Raw genomic sequence first — 27478 nt, 5'->3', positions numbered from 1 at the left:
ACCTCCATTTTTCCAGTTTTTTATTGAAATTCAAGTAGTTCAAGTCCAGTAAAATGGTACAAAGGTAAGTGGTGAACTGCCAGAGGTTAATTAAAAGGTCAGGTTACCCAAAACTGAAAAATAATGGACATTTCAGAATTATTTTTTTTAAAAAGGCCTTTTTCAAGGAAGAAGAAATGGGTTAACAACATAATACTGTTCTGCATCAGTGAAGGTTGATCAAGCCTTGAAAGTTGGTGCTACCAAATCCTACAGGTGTCCCAACTTTCCTTGATTACTTCCAACCCCTCTGTCTGCATTAAAGTAGTGTTGGAACACACTGTGGCACCAAACCCTCCAGAGCATTATTTGATCAGTATTGTACTGCAAAAAGTAGTGTGTTGCTATAAAAATGGTGATGAAAAGTTAATTAACAATAGAAGAGAGACAGACCATCATAACACTTTAAAATATAGGTCTTTCCTACAGAGAAATTGCAAAGAAAGTCAAGGTGTCAGTGTGTCCAGTTTTCTTCACCTTTAAAAGGCTCAGAAACTGGAGGAAACTCTGACAGGAAGAGGTTTGGAAGACCCAAAGCCACAACAGAATCAGAAGACAAGTTTATGAGAGTCAACAGTTTGGTGATAGGAGCTCACAGGACAACAGCCTCAAGCACAGCTTCATAGTGGTCGTAGTAAGCAAGTCTGAGAAGAACTGGTTGTCTGGACCATGAATCACCACCAATGGACTACTGAAAACTGGAAGAAGTTATTATGGACTGATGAATCAAAATTTGCAATCTCTGGTTCATCAGCAGGATTTTTGTATGCTGTCCAGTAGGAGAAAGGATGGTTCCTCAGTGTGGAACATCAACTGTCAAACATGGAGAAGGAAGTGTGATGGTCTGGGGTTGTTTTGCTGGATCCAAGGTCAGTGACTTGTACAGAGTGAGAGGTGGTCTGAACCTAAACATCTACCACAGCATTCTGCAGCTCCATGCAGAACCCTCTGGTATGTTCCTAGTTGGTCAGGGGTTCATCCTGCAGCAAGATAATGACCCAAAACATCAGTCCAAGCTATGCCAGAACTGCATTAGGAAAAAAGAACCAGATGGTGACCTTGAAAACATGGAGTGTCCAGCACAGTCTCCAGACTTAAACCCATGGAGCTGGTTTGGATGAACTGGACAGAAGAGTGAAAGCAAAGCAACCTAAAAGTGCCACACATTTATGGGAACTTCTGCTGCAGAGATGGGAAGAAATTTCTGAAGAATATTTGATTTCCATTGTTTAAAGAAGTATATTCAGCCGTTATATCTGCCAAAAGTGGCTACTTTGATGAGTCAAATGTTTAGAATACATTTTGGTTTCTAAATTGTTTTTTTTTTTTTTTTTTTTTACTTCATTTGTTTATTTGTTCTATGCTTTAATTTACAGTACAATGAGACATTAACATGCATTATTTCCAATAAAAAAACTGTAAAAACCTGGGGTGTTCTAAAACTTTTGACTGGTAATGAACTCAAAAGAAAGACTTGTGCAAACACCTGAAAACGACAAACTGAACTTAGTTCCTGTTAATGTTTTGTCAGAACCTTATTCATTATTGATTAGTCTCAATAATCCAACCTGTTACAAACCGAATCATAGTTAAATTATATTTTTTTGGACATTATAAATTTGTAAGAGATGTGAAATTGTAGGGAAAAGTGAAAAAGAATGGTTTTAGCAGAATCTGGCTGCAAATTGTGTCTTGCATTAGTCTGCATGCAGTTCATACTTGTGTGGTGTTTAAGGTGATACAGTCATGTTACTAGGTATGACATAGTAAGATTCTTGTTACATTCTGTGTTGAGTAGATAAGGTAGGTTGTGTTTTTTTTTCCCCTCTTTTCCCTGTCCCCAGGTATGCTCAGTGGGAGTGGCCAGGTGCACCTGTGGCTCGTTACCAATCGGCAGGGATGGTTAAAAGATGAGTCGGCCTGAACGTCATGGCCAGTGGGCCAGATCAGCTGCCAGAGTGTGGTGTGGTGTTGTCTTGCACGGGTCTAAGGGACCCGTGTTGGATCATTTGGAGTGCTGTGTTGGATTTGTCTTGCTGGACAAAAAAATAAACGTCTTATCGGTTGACGTCTCACCAACAGATTTCCTGCCTCTTTGTTGTCGTACGTGTTGCTTCCCTCATCCCCTAGCTGTCGGGACGTAACAATTCTCTGTCGGGACGTAACAATTCTCATTGGGACTTTCATGGAAAAGTGGCCAGGGACACATTCAGACGCTCAAGGTTCAAGGCTGCTTTATTTATACCTGTGGGTAAATTTGCTTTAAAGATAAAAAGATTTTTTTTAAAATGCTGACAGATTAATAGAAAGAAGTGTGTGTCTTAGAGGGGCTACACAGAGATTCCTTCATTTAATAGTGAAATTAACAATTTGCACCAAAATAATATAGCAATTAAACTGTGGAAAACCTATTCCTTAATAACAGAAATAGACACTGTATATACAATACAAGGACATTCTATCACTGGTGATAACTGAACTTGTGAACTATGAACTTGCAATGGCATTTATAAATGCAGCCAGGAACCCTGTATTTCCTGTCAGAAACACCAGTAGCATCATTTTCTTGACTTTGGAAATCTGAAAGGAACCAATAACATTAGAGAAAGATTTTTTAAAAAACAAAACAAAACAAACAAACAAAAAAAAACCAGAAACAATGAAAATATTAGCCGAAAGGGTTCAAGTCTCACCTCTCCATGCTGCTGCTTCTCTAACTGAGCAAACAAAATGCTTTCTTTGTCCTCGTTGTTTCCTGTGGACACGTATGTCATTTTTAGTCAGGTATGTTTGTTGTGTAGAAAATAGAAAAACACAAAATTAGAATAATATTACAGGGTCAATATATAATTGGGGGACTTGAGGAACTTAAGTCCATGGGATGCATCTTGCATACATATTTATTGAAAGTAAAAAAAAAAAGGTTTTTGTGTTCATTATGATCATGTTTTTACAAATTCCATAATTATTTATGATGGAAACAATCACTTATTAATAAAAAATGACTGGATATCACTAAAATGTCAAAAAAAATAACCGTCCAAATTTAATAACAACCACCTTCTAATGAGCTAAACAATAATAAAATGAACTTATTCAGAAATGGTTTTGATTGTGTTCTTTTTATTAAGTTCAGATAATCATGACAGATATTTCTGTTTGGCAATGTATCAAATTTTATATGGACAATAACAAATTGAATCTGTGTCCCAGAAATCACTTTCAACTAAGTTCCCCATTACAAAAACACCTCTCCAGGAAGTGTGTTAATTCCAGATCACATGACCTGCTCCACATGATGTCATTTCCTCCTGAAGAAAAGACTGGCCAGACTCCAAGGCTTTCTGACTTATTTAATATAAAGTAGTCAACAGGTTTACTACAATATCTTTATCAATAACTTTCAATGTCAGTTTTACTCAATTGTGTAAATAATATTTAGAAGAATCTTTCTCTAAAATGCCATGTTGTGTTTGGCTATAGGCGGCCATGTTGATTTTGGGCCTGAAAACAGCAAAAATGTCAACGACGATACAAAAAGTCCCGCAATTACATATTGACCCTAGAAATTGAAGGATTGGGTGAGAGTGGTCACGTCTAATGGTGCAAGATGAAGGTTGCTGCTGCTTGCAGCCTCAAAATCAGCGATCTTCATTTTTAGTTTTTTCTTTGAGCCACAAGACACCAAAAGTCAGCCTAAAAATGAAGCATGTCTGTCTACTAATCTTTCATCCCACAACATCTATTTTGTAGTGGAGCCAACACAAGGATAATTAAAAACATTCTCATGTTAAAAGAAATAACAACGACACCGATGTCCTCCTAAATCATTGTACAATTTATATGAGGTTTGTCATTAAATGGCTAGTGTAGAGAGATGACATTTCCAAGCTATTTAGCGTTCACATTCACACACATTCACCAATGACACACACACACACACACACACACACACACACACACACACACACACACACACACACACACACACTAATCATTTTTTGGCGTTAGTCATATTGCATTGGAACAGACCAATTGGTTTTCACATTGCGGGCAGCAGCAGCACTCCCTGCTGACTGAAACAAACAAATCATATTTGCTGTTTACTCCAGGCATTTAAAAGTAATCCATAGATGACAAAAGACAACATTAAAAGGACATACTGAAGATAATACTGCTGCACTAGCGACTCATACGGTGTGTCTGAACACGTTTACACTGTAACTATTATGCATTAAGTCTCTGACATTTAATGGCATTCAAAGACACAATGGAACCATCATTAGCAGCAATTTTGCTTCTGTGAGAGGGCAGTAAGTCCATGCATTTTCAAAAATGTGTTAATTTAAGCTTCAAATCCTTCATGCCAATCAAAGAGTTTATTTTCACTTGCTTTTTAGTCTGACATTGTACAGCGGCACTGACCTGTAGTACCCCTATCTCTGAACTTGCAGGAATGGATTAGTAGCAGCAGGTCTGCCAGCACGATCCACAGCATCCATCCAGTGAGCACTGCAGGAGACCAGGGGCTGGGCAACAGCAGTGCCTGCTGACTCGGACCCTGAAACACACACACTGCTGGGAGAGAAAAGACTTGTCAGTCCTTCACCAGTTCTAAAGAGTATAAAAAATCCTTCGTGACAAATTTAAAAGACAACTTGTTGTTTCATTCTCAACTACTCCCATGTGGAGAGTCCAGCCAACAATGAACTGATCCTACTAAACTGTATTATCTATGTATGCAAAGCCTGAAATTTTTATCCAAAGCTTCCTTGCTACTGTGCATACTGTTCATTTTGATCTGAGGCTGTGCACGCTGTCCTGCTGCCACAAATACTCAGTACAGCACCAAATGTACTTAACCTGCTGCTGAAAATATTCTCCAAAAAATGCATTAGCATTAGTTTTTTGAGAAATAGATAAAGGCTACAGTTGCCAGTTGTTTTACTTTTTTGTGTGTGACAAACAAGGTTAGAAATAATAGAAAATAGAAGAAGTTATAGAAGTCATTAGAAACTCAAGACTGCCATGACATGCATGGTCTTTTCAAGTGTACATAATCTTAAGTACAGGACTGTAAATGACCTGAAAAATGAGAACCTTTTCCAATAATAGCACTTTGAGACTCAGACGAGTGAAAAGTGCCTTACAAATAAATGCATTATTATTTGTGGTGGTAGTATTATAAATAAATTTGCAATTATAATTCTTTGTGTGCAGTGTATGGGTTGGGGGACTGGCTTTCATAGGAGACTGGGATTTTATTGAAAACTGCAATTTAAAACAATTGAATTTTGCCATCTATAGGCCATATGCAATAGATGGTGGCAAAGAGTTATTCATATCATCCACATTATGAGCAGCAGCAGCTTTGAGCAATCACATGGAATTTCCCCCGGGAAAGATACCTTCTAATCACTGTTCTTACCAGCAAGTATTTGCGCAACAGTGCCTCCTCCAAAGTGGATCCACTTGAAGATGATTCTTCTATAGGTGCAAAGAGACAGAACCTGGAGTGATTTCAGCAAATGAACATAAAAATGCAACCACTGCCTCAGAGAGGACTAAATAAGGATAAATTTAACTTTTTGAGTAATGACCAAGTCATAAAGTTTGAGTTCTTACCTGGGGGACTCTGGAGCTGGTCTAAGAATTGCCATAATTGGCTGGATGACCGACAGAGCCATGACAGCACAGCCTATGTAAGGGTGAGAGCCTGAACGCTGAAGGGAAAAAGAAAACTCAGAGGAAGAGAAACTGCAGTGATATACTAAGGCAGAATTGACAATACTAATATCATATATTAGAATATATATATATATATATATATATATATATATAAAAAATCCAGTGTAGTGTTGCTAAATGACTATTCTTGCTGGAAACAGCTGATTTTTAATGGAATATCTCCATAGGGGTACAGAGGAACATTTCCAGCAACCATCACTCCTGTGTTCTAATGCTACATTGTGTTAGCTAATGGTGTTGAGAGGCTAATTGATGATTAGAAAACCCTTGTTCAGTTATGTTAGCACATGAACAAAAGTGGGAGTTTTCATGGAAAACATGGAATTGCATGGGTGACCCCGAAGTTTTGAACAGTGGTGTATGTATATCCCACTAATAAGGAGGGAAGACTTTTGTAGTCTAATGGAGATAAAATCTATAACTGATGTTCAGGAGCAGGACCACACCTCAGTCGCTCCCTTTCCTGTCAAATGACTATTCGTAGCACTCTGCCCCTCCCACTTATTCATTCTTGCTTCTTATGCACCAGATTGACTGGTAAATCGAAAGCATCACCTTCCAGCTCAGCTCCTTCCTCATCATTATGGTCCAGTATGATGCTCCCCTTACTGCTGATGCTGCACCAAGCCACCTGTCCATCTAATGTTCCTTTCTTCCATCACTCAAGAACAAGATCCCAAGCAGCACTCAGCTCCTTCTGTCAGTTTTAGGGGTTTCTTGGTCAATGATTGTCTCCAAGCCTCCTGAGTTCTCATAGTTCCTTCAAAAACCTCTCCAGCCATTTTCAGTAGTATTCAAAATCTACCCTATCATTATCACCGCTCTTTTGTAAAGTCATGAATGGTCAAGGAATAAAGTCTTTGTACACTCTGACAACCTCAACCTCGTCGTCTTTATTAACAAAAGTTGAAGCTACTCTCCTGCAGATGCATTTTGTGCGGAGCCTTACGTGGGAGTCAGTCACCAACCTGTTCATCATCCATGTCGAACACTTGCTGGGTTACTGCACCAACATCACTGACTCTCGAAGCATTCTTCACTCGCTCCATAATAGATTCCACCCTTCCTTTCCATCATTCAACGTAGCTACATTATCCATATTGTTCACCTCCATGTGGGCCTCAGAATACCCATATGCAACACAATTTATTAATTATGGTCAATTTCCACCGTCATCTGTCCTCTTATCCCAATGCATAAGCACATTCTAATGCCATACATCTCAACCGCTAGCCCGGACTCTAAAATTCGTGTTTCTGTTGGTCTTCCTTGCTTCGTGCAATGCACAGAGCTCACTGCAACGCTGACCATTGAGTCAAGTTTGAGTCGGACCATCATCCTACCGTACCCCTACCGTATCCTGTATCTGACCTTCCTTCATCTCTGAAGACTGCCTGTTCTATTCACTGAAACAAAGCCAGGCCAATCAAGTGGGCAATCCAATGTCCTTTACATTCTTCAAACTAGATTCACACATCAGCCCATACAAATCTCTAGTGCACTACATACAAACCAGAAAATCTCAGAATGCTTCACTTTCTGACCCTCTGTTACAGACCAGTCAAGTCGCAATCTTATACGGATTCCTCTTCTTATTTGAATCCCAGCTTGTTCTCTGACCACTCCTTCCTTATCGGTGCAGCTTCCAGTGGAGGGGTTCCACACAAGCTAATCAAGGTCATAGGTCTTGACTATCAGCGTTCCATCTGCTCCAACCTTCAAGACCTGTGTTATGCCCACTGTTCGTTTCATTCTTATGGGAGGCTTTCTGGGGCTCCCTTGGCCCAGGAGCCACCGCTGATCTCTGACTAAGCCTTCAGCTTAATTCGTTCACCACCAACAAAAGGTTAATTTGCATCTAATGAACAATCAAGCTTCAAATTGATGGTGTGGTCCTTGCTAGTGAAATGAACCTAAAAGGAGCTACTAAAGTTGGGAGAATTGTTATCGCAAGAGGAAAAGCAGCAGGTGGTATATCAACATCAAACAGTGTCCCATAAAGACTGACAAAACAGTGAGAATATAAATGAAGTCATTGCATCTTCCCAAGTACACACTTTTGTGGTCATAAGAACCTTAAGGTCCTTTGTGACTGGTAAACGAAGAGAGGCCTTCTCCTGACCTAGTGTTCTTTTTGTGACCTGAAAATGGCTTCACTCTGTCCATCTCTGTTTCGATCAACTTGGACAGGCCGACTCAACTATCACCGGACCCATCAATCAGATGCATCACCACTGCATTATGTAAGTAATTTTCAGTTAAATAGCAACCTGGTGCAACTTCCCAAATTCTCATTCTTTGCTAATTTCTCTGAATTCCAAGTGGCACAGGACCTACACAATATTAGTCAGGTGGTTTTAAAGTTGTGGCTGATTAGTATATACCTCCATACCCAACTCTAAGCACTTTCAATAAGCAGGAGTTCAGTCATGGGGAAAAGAAAAACTGAAAACAGATTGTGTTGGTGTCTTTCCTGAGAGCACAGCCTCTCCGGTGAGTCAGGATGAACAAATGCTTGGATGGATTCCACACTGTGGCACTCATACTGCAGAACAGCATGTGACTAACAGGACTGAGTCATTCACAAACATACACACCACAGTGCAACTTTAGGAAAACATGTGAATCCAACAGTTTTAGCTACAAGCTAGTTCACTACAGAAAAAGTTAAATTACAGGAACATAATACTTTGGGAGACAACAAGTTTGTTTTGTTGAAGAAAGAGTATCACAGAAAGAAGTCATATCTCCATCATGAATAGTCTCCTCAAACTACAACAAATTCTCTACAGAAGTTTGACACTACAGCAATGCAAGCTTTGATGTCTGACAATATGCTTAATGAGCTGAATGGCAGTACAGTCATTCAACAATCAACATCATCTTTTCAAGTCAAAAGACTTGTTAGAACTTGTCAGATGTTAGAACTATTCAGGCTTATAGGCTCTCTTATGGCCTGAAAATAAAAATAATAATAAAAAAACTGATACTAACTTGAAATATTTAAACTGAATTACCCTAAAATTAGCAGAAATTCCACATTCAACATTAGGTTAAACTATGCAATTTTTTTTCCAATTTAATATGCTGAATGAATGGTATCTAAGTGCTGTTGCCATGGTAAAACAATCAGCAATACCACGTGAAAGTGGATTTAAATTTGATTCATACATTGCATCATATTACATCTAGTTGCATCTCATCTAAATTGTCGGGGACCCTGCCTGGCCCCTCTTTCTGTCTGTTTCTCTCTCTTCCTCTCTCCTTTCCTTCCTCTCTCCCCCCTTCTCTCCTCTCTCTCATTCTCTCCCTCTCTCTCTCCCCCTCTGCTCCATCCATGTATCTCTCCTCTCTGATCTGTCTCTGTCTCAATCTGATCCATCCCTTACTCTTTTTCCCTCTTCTCTGGGTCCCTCTGTCTCTCCCTCACTTCTCCCACTCTCACTCTTGGTTTTCCTCACTCTCGCTGTTCCCCTCTTACGCTTTCCCTCTTCTTGTTCTTTTCAGTCTCTCTCGCCTCTTCGGTTCCTGCCCTTCTTCGCTACGCCTCTGGCTGCACCGGCAACCTGGGCACGATGGGAGCAGCCGCAGACCCAGCACACCTCCCTACAGTCATTGCTACTCCCAATAAAGCCCAGCTCATCCCTACACTCCCTGCCAGATCGTAGCCTCAGCCTGACAATCAGTGAGCAGGCCTTTCAGCCTTCTGTTGCCCATATTTCTGTTATAACCAATTGTCATTTGCTTTGCCTGCAGTTCCCGCTGGTCCACTTTGCTCTCCGCCTTAGTCCTTCTGCTGAGTCGCCCCTGCAGGCTCCCCCTGGATCTCTGTAAAGAGGACTCCGTCTCTGCTAGCCCTGCCCTGGTTAGGATTCTGCTGCTGATCCCTCCGGACTGCTGAGGCTGCCACGGTCCCATCTACTCCGCTCTGGTGAGCCGCTCCACTGCTGAATGTTGCTCTCCACAATGCACTCCTTTGCACTGGCATATTTCCTGGATTGCCAGTCCTCCTTGCTTGCCTGCCCGCATTATTCTCGAACACCATGTTCGAGCATGAGGTGGCTCATATGTGTACTAGGTGCCAGAAATCCTTGGACCAACGGTTGATGTACAACCTTGTAGTCGTATCATCAGACTTGCAGCCATATATCTTGGACACTCGGGTGAAGAGAGGAACACAGGTGTCAGCTGATCGCCACCTTGTGGCCTCTCTCTGAGCTTTACTGTCTATACCACAAATCTTGCCAATTTGCTGCATTTTCATAAATGTACTTTAACTGGAATGTTTTAGATATGTCCACAGCCTTGTGCAGCAGCATACACAGACAGTCATTCAAAATTATTAAATTATTGTTTTTAATACTATTAGAGACGAACTCACCCCACAGTTTAAGAATTATTTGTTCATGTCTAATTGTATTTAAATTTAACACATACAGAACCAAAGACTGAAGATATGTCTAGGGCCCATTAACTGGATGGAAAATAATGTGTGAAAGTATATCAAGTATTCATTGTGTGTCAGTACAGTGTCAGTTTGTGAAAGCGCCTTATCAGAGCTGAACATGGAAATTCTTACTGCTGCTACTGAAAGATAAGAGAGAGGCAGCTTCTTTGAATTTGTTGTGAACACACCATTAGAGCCATTCAAACAGTGGAGATATAACAAAAAAAAGTCCACTATTTTGTAGCGGGACTCCAGGAAAGGGTATTGGGCTTTCATGCATTTTCAAACACACAAAGGTAAAGCTCATCTTAGGGTAGCTGACTTACGACAAAATTAGCTGTCTTGTGTGATATATTTACAGGATAAAGAGTATTTGGGAAAGAGCAGGAGAAACTCAATATCAAATCTATATTCACATACACACTCACACTCAGACATTTGATGTCCACCAATGCAAGAACAAGCCATAACGACACAGTGAGTTGTAGAGGTGCGTGTGTGTCTGACAAAGACACTCAACAAACAGATTTAGAGATGCAAAGAGCCAGTTAGACAGATGGATGGGCAGGTGGACACAAGGAGGTGGTAGAAATACACACACACACACACACACACACACACACACACACACACACACACACACTTACGTTGCTCCATCCCCTCATGTATATAAAAGGCAGCGTGAAAGCCAAAACAGTTATGACAGCTGCCAAGACCATCATGGTTCGATGGAGCTACAAAGAAAAGGGGAAAGAGAGGGACTATTTGAAGGCTTGATGAAGAATGGATAACGATTAAGTTAAATCTAGAAATCGAAAATAGCAAACTAAGAATTTGGATCATTTTCTGAGCATATACAAGGTTTAGAAGTTTGTATTTTCTTTGCAACAAATGCAATACAGTAAATACTCTTACCTGAAACCAGAGCCGTTGTCCCAGCAGAGTTGTGTCAGGCCACAACTGTTTGTAGTGGCGAGCGATGAAGATGGCTGTGCTCGTTGTCCACATCCAAGCAGTCAGCATCAGCACACCTGAGAAGACACACCACACAACTGTGAACTGGTTTACTGAAATGTGGGGCCAGTCAACACTTGAGGTTTATGGGTTCCTCAATACACAGCCCACAGTTCCCCTCACAGATTCTCAAATGGATTCAGGTCTGGACTACAGCTCGGTCACATCAAAATGTTGATATAATTTTCTATTAACTATTTCCTTGGCATAATTTTTCTTGAAAACTTTTATTAAGTTTGTGTGACCTTGTAGGATCCTGGAGTTCTACTCTAAATACTTTTTAGCTGAATGCTGTATGTTAAGACTAACTAATAAATGAATGGATAATTTAATGCATTCATTAATTGCTAAAAGAAAGACAGAAAAAATATTGTTATTACAATGCTGTAGACAACATATTGTCTATAGAATTTTATCAATGTCTAACATATAGTGTAGCCAATAAATATTGCATTGTGAGACGGTCTGTCCCTGGCTTTAGAGTCCCCAAGATGTGAATGGGACAGTCCAAGCATGACCCCAAAACACAAACCAGAGTAGTGAGACTTTTTTTTTTTTTAACTTTCGTTCAAAAAGTTTATTCTATAGCAATAACAAAACCTAAACTGAGAGACAATTATCCATTGCAAAGTTATGGAAAAAAATGGATGAAAAGTTTCACACCAATTTCTCATTTGATTCATTGTGATGATGCAAACTGAACAAAGAGTTGCAAAGTGTTAGAGACTTCACTTTGTTCCCAACTTTTCAGTTTTTTACTATTTATTTTTCCAGTTTACATTTAAATTGAAAATGTCCATAAAAATACAGACACTGTTTCTGTGGATAATTCTGAGTAAAGCACCATATGGCATGATCACACATCATACACACAATACATCTTTCTCATCTTAGGTTGGTGGTATCAGCATGTAAAATTCAATGGTAAACAGCAAATGAAAACTCCTGCCACAGGCATCTGGTGTTCAGCTTCAAGGTTCATTCTTGACCCTTGAATCATGACAAAATCACTAAATAAAGCCCTTGAGGCAATATGATTAAAGCTTTTAAAATGCAAAGATTGCTGTACCTTGTCTGATCTGCCAAACACTGTGGTTTTGTAAAATGGAATTAGCAGAACAGTCTAGCCTTTAGCCTTGAGTCAGATCCTTTATTGTACACATATATTAGCAAACATCCACCCACCATGGAACTTGATAAGCAGAGGAGACCGGGAACCACAGAGATCCTCCGGATGTCCAGCAATCACTTTCTGACTGCTGGAGATAAGTGGTTGCCGATCGTGTCTGTGGATTACACCTGGAGCAACAAAATTATGACAATGTAGGCTACACTAAATTTACAGAAAGTTTAGTTTTACATGCACAAAGTTTAAAGTTAGAATATTTAACTGACTGTATCAATGTTTTCCAGCAGTAAAGAGGAAGTAATGTGTGCCATTCCTCAACACTGTGAATCATGCAAGTATTGTCACTGAAGGTGACTAGTCAGACAAAAATAAATACACATGACCTGAAATGCCATCAACAAAAGCCACCTCAGCCTTGCTCAAAGCGTCTCTGTGAACAGTCACACAGACTCCACAGAGCACTGACTGATCCATTAGCAGTGGTGCTTGAATGTTTTTGTGATGTACAATTTCTATAACCTAAAACATCATGAGATATTCACAACAGTTAAAGTAGATTAACAGAACCCAGCGTAACAGATGAGAATAGAATGTTGTACTTTGCCACATATTTAACCAGTGAGCATCCCAGGTTCACAAGCCAGTAAGAATTTAACCCTGGTGTCACCTCACACCTAGCTAACCAATAGTTGTCTAGCACAAACTGTCTAACCGTGTCCCATCTCTGCCTGCTACTTCCAGTTGAACCATTTAGAAAAAGCAGTTGCCTCGCAGTCCATCTGGTGTGTTTACTTTCTAGAGCTGCTTCTGCTAACTCTAAAATGTCTAAGCCATGTGCAAAGATTGTTACAAGGCTGCAAGAATGAACATATGCATGTAAATAACTCCAGACCTTTTTGTTTGTTTGTTTTGATAGTAATATCACCACAACAACAGGAAAATCCTTGGTGTTCTTGAGTTATGCAGCTAAAGTGGCAAACACTACCATAAGCTTTGACTGTTTGCCCACAGGTCAGAGCTACGTGGAAATTGTAAAGCTGAGAGACTTTCAGAGATGGTGGAAGCTTTAAGTACGATTTGAAACCAAGTACTGTGTGTTTTCTTGTTGTTTGCTGTGTTTCAGTACAACCTAAACTGTTTGCTTCTGTCCTGCTCCACGTGGTCACATAAACTGCATTTTAACACAATTAAATTCCAAATGAAGTTGTCCTCCGTTACAGATTATTTAGTTTCTGTTGTCAAACAATAGAAGAAGCAGGAAATAGTGGATGAAACACAGCTTATTAACACTACATGTGAAACAGCAGTCACTTCATAGCAGTCTCCCTGCTTAATTACCAAAATGTATAATCACAATGTTTTCTGACAAGCTCACCATACACGAGTTAAAAACAATGACTGTGCTGTAAATTTGGTGATATTTCTGTGCCAAATGCTCAGCTAGAGACAAAGTTGACAGTAATAGAAAATCCCGGCCCCTCGTTGTCAGCAGCCATAGAGTCAGCTGTTTTTCTCCATGCTGTTAATCACAGATGCAGAGAGAGTTTTCTTACTAGATGGGGAGGTAACAACATCAGCTCATTGGTTTTCATCATCAAACAGCCATTTTAGAACAGTGCTACAATCAGGAGTTATACAGTCATGGTAAAATTACCAATCTTGGCTGTATTTTCAGTTGAACAATTGAAAGACATGAGAGACTTGCAAAAAAATTGGTGAATGGGGCAAAGTATGGAACCCTTTAAGAACAGAAATTAGGAGGACAGGGAGATTTTTGAGGACCTCTGAAAAAGAGGCAGTGATGCTCATCATGCTATAAACTGATACAAAGCCATCTCCAAAGAGTTTGGAGGCCACCAATCCACAGTCAGACAGACTGCATACAAAGAGTGGAAGGAACATTAAGGAACATTGTTACTGTCTCCAGAACTTGACTAACAAACAGAAGGGCAGAACTATGGTAACTTTAAAAGCTTCTAAAGGTCTCTCTCACACTGGCTAATGCTAATGTTCATGAGTCCACCATCAGGAGACACTGGACAACAATGGTGTTCATGGCAAAAACGACAGTGGATGGATGACTTTAAAACAGAACATTTTAGTTAGAAGCATTGTGTTTAGAGAGAGGAAAACACCATGAGATCCCTATCCTGTCTGTGAAACTTGGTACGTTTAGTACCATGGTTTGGGTCTTTGGGTGTGTTTTGCTGCATCTGGCCAGAAAATCTTGGGTAAGACAGCAGGACAATCCTCAGCAGAAGTCTTTTTAAAGGTAATATTTTTGAATGACAAAGTCAAACCCTGTCCATAAACCAATGACCAATGGGTAAATATATAATTGAGGGACTTATGAAGTCCATGGGATATATCTTGTATACATTTTTATTAAAAGTACAAAAATAAAGATATATTTTTTTGTGTTTATTATGATCATGTCTTTACAAATTCCACAATTATTTATTATGGAAACAATCACTTATTAATAAAACATGACTGGATATCAATAAAATGTCAACTGAATAACCATCCAAATTTAATAACAGCCACCTTCTAATTAGCTAAACAACAATAAAATGAGCTGATTCAACAATAGCTCAGCATTTCATGAAATCAGTTAAGCACACCATAAACGTCCAAAAAATGCAATATGCCATAAGCTGAAGAGAAATGCCTTGGGATGTCTACTTTCTAGAAAATGGAACCAGTCTATAGTGGATTTATGGCATGTCAACAGGGTTACTACAATATCTTTATAAGTAACTTTCAATTTCAATTTTACTCAATTGTACATATAATATTTAGAAGAATCTTTCTGTAAAAATGCCATGTGGTTTTTGGTTATAGGCGGCCATGTTGATTTTATGTCAACTATGATACCTGTCAACTATGTTACAAAAAGTCCCGCAATTATATACCGACCCCAATAGAAATATTGTGAAAGGACGTGAAAAAGTAATTAACTTGCCCAAGCAGAACCATAAAAATGTTATTAATGCCATTACTTGTTTTATTTTGTTTTTTTTTTTTTTGCTTCACAATAAAATAAGTCTTGGTGAAACAGAAAGTAAAAACAGCTATTGTGGTTCATAAAGTGGAATATACAGGTTGCAGTAATTCATAAGCACACAATCAGGCAATTACAGCACTGTTCTCTGAAACAGTCAAGCACAGTGACACATAATAACAACAGCTCAACCATTATTGTCTGGATGGTGCAGAGCAGCAAAACCTGAACACACAGGTAGTGTGGGTTTTAAGGGTTTCACATATATACAGTGACTACAGATGACTATATTGATAATTACTATAGAAACAAACAATGAAAAGCAGTGCAGAAAAACATTTTATATTACCACATCTGCCTCATGCAATTTCAGTCATCGTTCAGCTGTAAAAAGTTGGAAAAGCTGTGATGTAGGATTAATGAGGCCTGGTAATCCAACATCTTTTACACCAGCGTGCAGTACACCAAGTTCTAGCCAGTTAATTTGTGTACAGGTGTGGTTGATTATTCCATTGCAGCCTGTTGTCATTTGCACCATAAAATCAAGGTACATAGTAGATGACGTATCACATATCTGCCCTGCTGAAAAAAGTCGAATGAGAGGATCTTTTCTCTTTCTCTTGGAAATCCATGGAGCTTTGCGCTAGTTCATACAGCCAGCTGGGAGCAGTGCACATCTGGTCTTGTCATCTCAACAAGCTGCAAACCTGAACTGCTCATCCAGAGACTCACTTTCTAATCCAAATCCTATTTTGTGGGATTTTAGAACACAGATTGGATGGATGGATGGATGGATGGATGGATGGATGGATGGATGGATGGATGGATGGATGGATTCATTTAAACATTGTGAATGTTAGGCATCACTGCAGATTTTTCAATATCACACAGTCACTCCTGGCTTACCTTGGTGAGAGCTACCATGTGCAAGAAACAGAAAGTAGCTCTGGTTGAAGTTGAACCTGTGAGGTTGGAAGCTGTTTCTATGGAAACGGCACTGGATGACCCCATCAGCCAGCCTCCAGGCCCTACCCCACAGAGTCTCCTGGAAACAGAGAGAGCAACACTCACAAGTAACTTTCAGCTAAAACTTATAGCCACTGCTACCGTTCATGATGCTCAGAATGTGTGTGTGTGTACCTCTGTTGCCAGTTCAGGTGGTGTTCGTCCAGAGACATATGCAGCATTGATGCTAACTCCATCTCCATTTTTCACACAAAGATAGACATCATCATTCCCCTACAATGGCAGAAATTTGCACATAATATATTCACTGTTCCTTTCTCTTCAGTCCCCAAAAGTAACTGTGTCATACAATAAAAGAACACTAACAGTTCTCAGTAAACAAAACCAAAACAACCCCAGGAAGTCTTAGTTCTGAGTTGTTAACATTTAAGAATAACAAGGATGGGGGATGAATTAGTCATTTATTTCACAGCTCTCACCTCCCTGTAGGCAAATGTTCCATAAAAACAATTTACCCATCACTATTTGAGACATCACCAAACCCTCATCCCTCCCTTAGCCCTGACCACAATAACTGGTGAGGCGTTGAAAGAAATACAAACAAGTCAGATCATTCTTTCTACTTGCAGTAGAATGATGGTGAGGTGCAGCTAGTCCAGTGTGTTGTATAGCGTAGGCTGACAAAGTGGGACTACAAGCATCTTTAGCTGGCACCCAAAAAATAAATTAATAAAAATTCTAAGTTGCTCTAGTTAATTATGTGGGAAGTTTTAGTTAAAGTACAACTTTGGGAGATGGTATAAAACTGTGCCAAGCTGGCACAGTAAATTCAAAATGGGTGACTTCCTGTTGGATTTATGGTATGTTCTGAGGTGCTTGATGCACATCTTAAGATGGTACATGTGGCTATTGAATTTTGTACATGCAGTGCGAGGGTAACTTCACATTCACAAGAGAAATTTTGTAGAGGTGTTGTGGAGCCATTTTACCAGAAGCAAAGAAGAGGAAGAATCTTTATAGATACAAATGTTACAAGCCAATCAGTTTTTTCTTAGATTTAACTACTGAAGTCATTTTTTTCTAGTTTAGGTTATTATATTGTTAAAATGCTGACCATTAAAATCCTGTCATTGCTCTGTGAACAATCATTTTAGTAGGGTGGCAGGCAGTCAGATTTTCTTTCATTGCCATTCTAAAATTGCCGTAAACACTTTCAAAACAATAATAAATAAATAATAACAAACAGATTGATTCCTAAATATATTGTATACAGCACAAGCACCTTGAACAAGCAGTTTTTGCTAGGAGGATAAGAAGGACAGAAGGACACATTTCAACATATAATATACTACAAGATGCTTTAAAATGAATGTCTTTCAGTATCAATACAAGAAAAAATGTAGAAAAACTTGCAAGGTTTATCATGAAACTGATGCACTCCAATATACATACTTCAGTTTGATTATCGGGAGCCAAAATAGGTTTGTCATTTGGGGGCACGATTGCAAGGTTTTGTAATGAAAAGTTGTTTGCAAAGGAATACTCCATAATGAAACTCACCATCCATTGGTCTAGAGACAGAGCAAAGGACACATAGCCTTCAGCAGGCCCACTGAGTTCAAACATCACACTCCTGCCCAATCCATCAGTAGTGAATGACAGGAAGAAACAGTATGGATCTGACTCGGGTTGACAGCTCACTGGGTCTCTGAGGCAAGATTTATTGTGACCACACCCCACTGAAGTGAACTGAAAAGGAAAAACACAACGATTTAGTGTTCAGCTGACATTCTTTTTCCCAATGAAAATAACCTGGTAATTGTGAATTATGTAACCATCTTCCTTTAAACTGTCATCCTTAGAACTACTTTCATTCTGAATGTAATTTTTTTAAGATTAAGCATAAAGAAGGTTCAGCAAATTCTGTTTGGGTTACAGTCTTATTGATTTTCATCTTCAGGTAATACCTTTTTTTTCATTGCACATTACCACAATCTGGATTCATGATGCAAATATATTTCATAAATGTTTGTGTTTGTTTGACAGAACATCATGTTTTCTGTCTCCAACAGTCTTCTGTCAAAAGTTTTGTGTCACCAGGTGTGGGTGAGATTCACCCTGAGATGCTGAAGGTTGTGGACATTGTTCTACTGTCTGGACTGATACGTCTCTTCAGTGTCACGTGGGCATCGGGTACCGTACCTGTGGAGTGGAAGACTGGGATGGTGGCTACCATTTTTAAAAGAAGGGACCAGAAGGTGTGCTCCAATCCAGCTATTACACTTCTCAGCCTCCCCATAAATGTTTACTCTACGGTGATGGAAGGGAGTCTCTGCCTGAGGAACGAAGCAGATTCCATCCTGGCCGTGGAATGGTGGACCAGCTCTTTACCGAGCTGCTGAGGAGGTCATGGGAGTTCGACCAGCCAGTCCACATGTGTTTTCTGGGTTTGGAAAAGGCCTACAACTGTGTCCCCCAAGGGGCTCGGTGGGGGTGCTGTGGGAGTATGGGGTACCAAGCTCATTGATAGGAGCCATTCGGTCCCTGTACAACCACAGTGCAAGCAGCGTTTGCATTCTGGGCACAAAGTCAGACATGTTTCTGATGGTTATTGCACTACACCAGGGCTGCTTCTTGTCTCCGATCCTGCTTGTGGTGTTTGTGGAAAGGATCATCAAGGAGCAGCTGGGGTGAGGAAGGGTGTCCAATTTGGGGATTCCAGGATCGAATCTCTCCTATTTGCAGTTGATATGGTACTGTTGGCTTCATCAGACCGTGACCTTCAGCATGCACTGGGGCAGTTTGCAGCTGAGTGTGAAGTGGCTGAGATGCAAGCCAGTGCCACCAAGTTTTCTGGAAACTGGTGGATCATGTTGTTGAGGGGGAGTTGCTTCCCAAAGCAAAAGAGTTTACGTATCTCAGGATCTTGTTCACGATGGAACATGAGATAGACAGGTGGCTTGGTGCAACATGAGCAGTAATGCAGGCATTGCACCGGACTTTCATGGTGAAGAGGGAGCAAGAAGGCAAACTACCTTCCTACCTACCAGTCCATCTACTTTCCAATCCTTTCATATGGCCATGAGCTCTGGGTTGTGACCAAAGGAACAAGACTGTGGGTACAAGTGGCTGAAAGTTTCTTTCATACAGTGGCTGGGCTCAGCCTTAAGGTATGTGTCCACTAAATCCAGCAATTTTCCGCATGCCATACATTGTCTATGTGAAATGCACTGCGTTGCATGCTGGTCCAGTTGTGATGTGTTTCGAGCTGCCATCTGGTGTGTCTCCCAGCTCATCTGCATAAAGTAGACTCGATTTCTACTTTAAGCAAATTCGATGTGGCGTGCAAAGGTCCGACGCATTGCAAAACTTTCATCAAACATCTAAACTAGCCATCGATGAACTAAAACAAAGACAGATTCAGCCACTGCACAGGTTATTTCTCGCCTTAAATGCTTTCAGAAATACTTTTCGCTGAACTGTTTTCGTAATAAAAGAGAAAGTTTGCGACTGAGCTGCCATGTTGGTCCAGCTTGAAACCCAGACAGCTCCCGAGTCGATGTGTTTGTCCAGTCAGGGGCAGACAGGATAGTTTGAGAAGAAGGACAGCAGGAATTGAACATCGGCTACTGGTCTCAAGTACACACCTATCAAGCAGGTGATTTTCAGATGTGACACGTTTACATGTGGGAAAAACTCATCTAGTGGACAAGTAGCATTAGAGATATGGTGAGAAGCTTAGCCCTATTAGGTCTTGGGGTCAGTTGGCCATTTTTGACCACTTTTGGCTTTACCTTTATATTTCACCTTAAAAATGATTTATCTTGCCTTGCATGGAGCCTTTTTTTTTCAGCACAACCTCACTTGTGCGATTCTACAATTATTTATTCATTTTGATATAACATATGAACACACAGGAACTAAAATTGCAAAAGAAATACAAAATCTGAGTAGGAAAAAGTTTGTTTGTTTTTTTTTTTTACTGTGGAAACCACAAACATGTAACAAATCGTTTTTGTAACTTAGAATGCAAATGTAAATAGTAAACTTCAAAATTCACTGTACAAATTTAGCAAACAACGGTTATATACAACTATTTACATTAAAATACAGGAAATTCAAAACTAGTGTTTCCTTCCTCCTGTCATTTTGTACATCTTCTTCAGGATCACTGAGGTGGATGTTCCAAAGTATGGACCGGAATCTGTCTCTCTTCAACACTTTGGCAGGAATGGGCACAGACAAAATGTGATCCTGTCTCCAGTAGTCCTGGAGACTTGGCAGCAAGACTAGAGACATGTAAAACAGGAGACCAAAAAACTTGTACAGCTCTTCCATGTCTGTCAGTCCATTTATATTTCTTCCCCGATTCTTTGTTCTGCTGCCCAAGCCAGTCTAGATCTGGACCAGGTAGGCCTGCCACGCTGCGTTCCTCGGCACAGACTTCCAAGTAACACGCCTCTTCCAAAAGAAGAGATGGGTCATCTTCTTCATCATCAGAGTCCTCACTCTCTCCCTCAGGTTCTGGCTGTGTGTCTTCTTCAGCCTCATTCAGCTCAAAGAAGAGTTTCAATGGGCGCTCCATGTTCATGTGTCACCTTATTGAAAAAAAAAAACTACGCTACACACTAAACTACTAACTAAACTCACTATATTACACACTGAAGAAGTAATCAAATGCTAAATGTCTCAAATCGATCATAATTTACTGGCCGTCTGTCCTCCGCCCGCATAATTTTTATGCACCAAATGCACATCAAATGCGCTCCAGATGCAACAGCATTCAGGAAAAAATATGGCATTTTTTCTTTTTCATAACTCTGGTTTTACTTGGCCTATCAACACTATTTAAAAACTGGTGAATAGTTTCACATCTGCATTTTCGATACAAGTTGAAACGGAGACTCAGTTACACTGCGTCTTCCTGCTACGTCATCTTAAATCCGTGATGTCCTCTTTATGCAGCGTCGCGTCTGTCGATTCCTGAGGGATCTGGAGGGAGGTCAGAGTAGGGATGCTGCTTCCTCAAGTCCAAAAGAGCTAGCTGAGGTAGTTTTCACATCTGATTCGGATTCCTCCTTGAAGACTTCCTTTGGAGGTTTTCTGAGCATGTCTGTCTGGGAGGAGATCATGAGGTTGATCCAAAACCCAGTAGAGGGATTATATATCTCAGGTGGCCTAGGAACACCTCAGGAAGAACTGGAAAGCGCTGTCGGGGAGAGGAACGTCTGGAATGACTGCTTTTTCTGCTGCCTCTATGAGCCGTCCATAGATAAGCAGAAGAAAATGGATGAATGGAAACATCCAAAACTATCTAGCAATATTTTAGTTTTTGTAGTACAACTTATAATACCTAGTTGGTCTGTCATAAAATTTCAACAAATGCTTTTGTCCATTTTTGTGATCAAGTATTTCATATCAGAAAAGTATATTCTAAATGCTTTGTTTTGTATTATTGTGACTTGTAACAGCATTCAGTTCAGAAAATGTCAGTAGTTGACTCTGTCATTCTAAGTTTTTTTGTAAATGAGTTCTCAAAGATGCGATTTTTCATGTTGGCTTAATTTTTTCCATATTATTTCTTGTTTATTATTTGTTTATATTTCAACTCAGTAATATCAGAGACTGTTAGATCTACTTTTCCACTATTGCAGATTCTGAATTTATGACATGATAAGAAAAACTGCAAAAATTACAGGTTTTATCTTTGACAGTGCCAAAAAAGTGCAACAGTTTCTCAGTGAAAAAAAAACAAAACATAGTCTCTGAAAGTACTTGATAAATAGTAAATATGACAAGTATCTTTATAAATATCCATAATTATGCTATAAAAATTCCAGCCAAGAGGTGGCTGAGCAGAATTGTTTAATAGTTTGGTGATTTGAGATGGCACAGTATCTCTTCAGAAATTTGTGGACACTGGTATCCTCCATACTGAGGATTATTTAGTCTACCAATATGTATATTTCATTACAGTAGATCTAAAATATTACTTTTTCCTTTAACATAAAAGCAAATACCCCACTGTTCATCTCAGAAGTAATACAGACACTAGAAAGTAAAATTTTGTATAGTGGAACCATGACAAATAGGAAATGACCTTTTGAACATTGAAACTTATTAAATCTGTTGTGATAAGTTACTTAAGTTTTTTATAGCAGGGGTTTACATCAGAATTTAAAAGGCCAATCATATTCACTAGGGACCTCATCAATCATCGTCAATATGACTCATAATGCGATCACATTTACTCTGTTTATTAGTAACAATGCAGGAACAAAAGTAAAATGAGACTTATGTCCATGAATCTATTTCTCCAGTGCCTGCTGAGATGCTCGATATAAGATTATCACTCACTATACCTCACATATAAGGTGAAATCCACTAGTGAAACTTGTTTCTATTCCAGTCAAACTGAAAAATATTTTGGAGAAAATAACTGTAGTTATTAGCCAAAATGAAAAGAATGCACATTACATGACATTAGACACAACTTTTTTTTTCTCTAATCGACTAATCAGCATAGTTTAAATTGATGTGAGGCACTGACCGGTGTAGACAAAGCAGTGGGGGTGGTGGTTTGAGGAGGAACAGCGGTGGATGGAGCAGCCGTCACTCCTCTCAGAAATACCACTGGACCTGCAGTCCTCACCCAGTACATCTCATACTGCTGCACCACTGTCACACTGCAACAACACAGCAAACACACCTTGAGATGCTTAAATATGACACAAAGTGAAACACTATATATATATATATATATATATATATATATATATATATATATATATATAACAATAGACCCACGCCCTCCTGGTATCCTCTAACCCCCTCACCCCCACTCTCCCCACACTGGTCGCCTTCCACTGAGATTTACAGGGTCTTCACCTTACTATGGTAAGTGCTATGAGATGAAATATGTTGTGAATTGGAGGTATATAAATAGAATTGAATTTAAAAATTTAATTTAATTTAATTGAGAAGGAACTGAAGTATAGCAAATGGCACTATTAAGAACGCTCCATCTGCTGTACTGTACTATATTCACAAACCTGTATGATGAGGTTTGTCAATAAATTTGGGAGTGAAAACGTATCTTTCTGTAATAATCAGTGTAACCATACACTCCAGCGGGGCTTTAAACTGAAGTGTAATGAGTACTCACAGGAACTGGACTCTTGGTGGAGGGTTTTTTGGAGCGTGCCACATAACCTGAATGTGAGTTTTTCTTGAACTTCTCCTGTGGCTCACTGCAGACCCCTTCAAATGACACAGATTCACCGTACCACACAGTTAAAGCATAGAAACACAACAACCACATATAGGCTAGCAGTTTCTTACTTGCTGCTTTAGCTGATGCTTACATACAGTGAGTAATAATGAGGTGCAATAAGAGGGAACAGCAACATTTCACTCTTAGTAAAGTAGAACATTTTTGTTCCTGTTTGTCCTTCAGTCAGCAGACATGGAAATCTTTTCCTCAACTTTTCTAAGAATCTCAGAGGTGAATGAAGTCACATTTGGCATATAGCCAATATTGTTGGGAGGCTAAGTATGTGTGCTTTAGTATTACATGAAATAATTTTAATGAAAATAAGGCATCAGGTTGTATTTTATTCAGTGTTGTATTCATAAATTGTTGTATTCCATATATATATATATATATATATATATATATATATATATATACAACCAAGTATTAAAAGCTTTGGTGGACTCCATCTGCTCAGCAATCCAGCACAGCAAGACCCAGGTAGCCCACGAACAGTCAATCACTTTCATTAGAGCAGGGCAGAAGGCACAACTTCACTAGCCTAGCTCTACAGAGTCTACCTTGGAAGACAGCTAAAGTTTACAGCCATCATCACAACCACTTCGCTGACATCAGAGTCCACTGATTAAGTGGTTATCCTGGAACTGACTGTACCCTGGGAAGACAGGATTGAAGAGGCCCATGAGCATAAGAGGGCTAAGTACGCAGAGCTCAGCACAGAGTGCCGGAACAATGGCTGGAAAGCCTGTTGTGAGCCGGTCAAGGTCGGGTGTCGAGGCTTCGAGGGCCATTCACTTCTGAAAACCCTCAAACTCCTTGGAGTAAAAGGACAGCAATTGAAGAGAGCCATCAGGAACATCCTAGAGGCCACAGAAAGGGCCTCATGGTGGCTGTGGATCCGTAGGGGGGATCTGTGGAGCGACTCGCCACTCGGACACAAGCTGGGGACTGATCACCCCCGGATGGGTCACCTGGGCGAGGGTCTATGAAGATTAAAGACCCAAAACATCCTATGATCCCGGCTTCTTCACTGATGACGTGTCCAAGTAGCACCAGAATCCAGTTTGTATGAGTTTGTATCCAAATTCATGAATATGGGGCTATCATGAATGCTTAAATGAGCTGATATTCAAATAACAGCCAGGACTTAAACAATAACCATGGCAAGCAAGAACAGTGAAGGAATGCTTTCTAATGAAGATGTAGTAACCTCTGTCTGTACAACAACATCTGTGATAAAAAGGGAGACGAAATAGAGCAGCGAAGTGATGAGTAGGACATGGTTGTTGTACTGATGGAAATTGTGCTTCTACAGAAAGTGCAAGAAATCTTGGGCACAATGACACTTACCTGAATGTGTCCACACTGTAGAAGTTGAGACTCATGAGGGTCAGTCAGGGTGAAGAATCCCACTGCTGGGGAGTTTAATTTCCTAGCATCGTGAGCTTCTATCAGGAACCCCATGAAGAATGTGGGGTTAGAGGAGGCCACTTGTAAAGACACTGTAAATGAATATTGGGAGGAATAATGAGAAATAAAACTTGTGTAATCCAACAGGAGCGATGATGTGTTAGTGGACTGTAAAACTAGATTTTAGTAACATACCTATAATGCGGTCCCCAGGACTGAATGTGGATGTATCCACAGAGAGGTTGTATGGAGAAGGGTCTAGGCTGGGCTCGTAACCGTGCTGAGGTATCATACCTCCACAGGCAACACTTACTTTCCCATTACTGTACCCTGAGACTGGGTCTACGCACCCAGTCAGCACTGCCAGCAGAAAGTATGAACACAACATCGCTGATGGCTGCAGCAAAAGGAGAGAGGAAATACAGAGGCCGTCTTCCAAAATACTAAAGAATCAAACGTACAAAGAAAGACGTTTACCTTTCTAACATTGGATTTGTTGGATTTCTCTCTATAATATTATATCCTTATAATATTGACCTTACTTTAGGAAGTGTCCTCAGAGTTGTAAATTAGTGCTCTGTAAATCAAACTGAATTGATCTGATATGTTTGAATAATTGTTAAACTATGATATATCCCATAATATTAATGCTCAAAATTGGTTAAAGAAAAAACTATCCTAAACAAAAACAAGATTTTGGCTTTACATTACGACACCTGCAGTGGATGTAACATTGACTTGGTTGCAGCATGACAAAGTACAAGTGTATTTTCCAGTCCCTAAAAGTTTAATGTGTATATCTACTGTACATATGAAGTCATCAGGACTCAAAAATTTGAGAAAAGGTAACGCAAATTAAAAAGCTCAAAATTTCAGGCCACCCTTGTGCTCTTCAAGGACCTGTAATTCAGAAAATATTTGCAGTATAAAGGTAAGATTTTGCATGACTTTATAAAATACCCAAAAAGCAACTGATTCTGCCAGGTGGGAACCTTTTTCTGTTACATTTGTAGACGATAACAATTACACAATTGGGAAAGTAATTTAGTTTTACAGCAATGTCATTTATGTGACACAGGGTTATAATAGCTAATGAAGATTTTGAATATAACATAATATTCTAAACGTATCATTTTTTATTTATTTTCTATGTTTTATTGTATGTGAATATGTAAGCCTTAAATGCTTTACTTTTGAAGTAATGATGATGTGATATTTATTCAGATATAGTGTGATCAAGTACTTAATCCTTTACCACAACATAGATAATACTTCTGAATATGATTGCACTTCTGTATGAAAAGTACAGTCAGGAAATTTTATTTAAGTATTAAAAATAGAAGTATTAATTCTGGAGTAAAGTCATGGAGACAATGACTTGTGCAAAGATGGTACATTGTAAGATATAGGTAATAAAGCGTGACCTGGACAAGACAGGAGAAATAAAAAGAACTCTGAGGCATACTTTAAGGACCAATGTGAGCCTCCACTGTGCAGCTGACTCACCAGCTGACAGTCTTTCTGACTCACTGTCATTCACTCCAAATCATAATCAGCAGACCACAGATCAGAGTGCACTCTACAGCCTCTCTGATAACTCAAAACGTTTTTGGACATCCCATATATTTGCATGTATATTGCATTCAGAATCACTCTTAGGTCTTCAAGTGCATTTTCTTTTAGTACAGTCACAGCCATGATACTAAACAAATCATAAAAAAGACATTAAAAATGTAAAATTGACTGGTTCCATTAAAATAAGAAATTATGGGGTCATTTTGGTAGAATTTAGTTTTGTTAGCTTTTCTTGTAAACAATAAACAAAAAAAATATCATTTCTATTTGTTTGTGTCTGTCTAATGCAGCCACACCTTTAGACTTTTTCACAAATATTTCATGACACTATTTGAGATTGTGTAAAATTTTAAGGGTGTCTGAGAACTTTTTTCCACCACTGTATATCATGCAAAGTCTGCTTTGTGTTCTTTAAAGGACAAAAACTAGATTTTGAAATCAAAAGCCCATTATACTGTCCTCCCTATGAGTTTTCTTGTTTCATAGGTAGACAGCTAGCGAACGTGTGATTCCTCAAAACTGAAGACTTGACTTTTCTTGTGACTGAAGATCACTTTATTTGAACCGTAAAACTGTAACAAGAACAAATTGTAAATACAAATCAGAATAAATCATTACATAAATACACAATAGAAAAAGGCAAGTCAAACAAACTGAGATACTTACAGACAAGTACTTTCCAAGGCCACAACATTGAAATGAAAACAGCAGGAGAAGAAGCAACAACATCCAGATCCTCTCATGACCTGATCAACACTAAAAACTCTCTTCGAGAATGCCCTGCTTCAATATCATTTCTACGGAATAATCTGTAGGGGGCACTGCAGCACACGAAATTCTGCTGCAGGGCAGAACACCTATCTTAAACCTTTC

At 39.4% G+C, this 27478-nt stretch overlaps 1 protein-coding gene across 3 annotated transcripts; it reads right to left on the bottom strand.

The window, feature by feature from the left end:
* Window positions 1–3: 3 nt before the first annotated feature.
* On the bottom strand, window positions 4–27339 carry frrs1b (ferric-chelate reductase 1b). 3 transcript variants are annotated; one of them, XM_055007023.1, is made up of 16 exons: window positions 27272–27339; window positions 25226–27177; window positions 24971–25122; window positions 23513–23607; window positions 22898–23033; window positions 17908–18096; window positions 16522–16620; window positions 16288–16426; window positions 12434–12547; window positions 11150–11265; window positions 10882–10968; window positions 5665–5762; window positions 5468–5526; window positions 4465–4617; window positions 2733–2794; window positions 4–2619 (listed from the first exon to the last, which is right to left on the bottom strand). In XM_055007023.1, exons 2-16 carry the CDS (start codon window positions 25416–25418, stop codon window positions 2527–2529), a joined length of 1785 nt encoding a protein of 594 aa, XP_054862998.1. In that variant the 5' UTR covers window positions 25419–27177; window positions 27272–27339; the 3' UTR covers window positions 4–2526. The 3 variants fall into 3 exon arrangements, with proteins under 3 accessions (XP_054862998.1, XP_035808716.2, XP_054862997.1); XM_035952823.2 differs by having other exon boundaries at window positions 25226–25427; window positions 27272–27338; XM_055007022.1 differs by having other exon boundaries at window positions 4465–4614; window positions 25226–25427; window positions 27272–27338.
* Window positions 27340–27478: the final 139 nt, after the last annotated feature.

The sequence above is a fragment of the Amphiprion ocellaris genome, chromosome 22 (assembly GCF_022539595.1).
Source record: "Amphiprion ocellaris isolate individual 3 ecotype Okinawa chromosome 22, ASM2253959v1, whole genome shotgun sequence".
NCBI classification, from domain to species: Eukaryota; Metazoa; Chordata; class Actinopteri; family Pomacentridae; genus Amphiprion; species Amphiprion ocellaris.
This window is presented reverse-complemented; position numbering and strand designations above follow the sequence as displayed.

Excerpts from the sequence above, each read along its gene's own strand:
- frrs1b (XM_035952823.2), bottom strand. The coding sequence starts at position 27,334 with ATGTTGTTGCTTCTTCTCCTGCTGTTTTCATTTCAATGTTGTGGCCTT. Across the intron at positions 16,621-17,907 it reads TGTCTCTAGACCAATGGATG|GGGAATGATGATGTCTATCT; the intron begins GTGAGTTTCATT and ends CTGCCATTGTAG. Across the intron at positions 4,618-5,467 it reads TGTTGCGCAAATACTTGCTG|CAGTGTGTGTGTTTCAGGGT; the intron begins GTAAGAACAGTG and ends TTTCTCTCCCAG.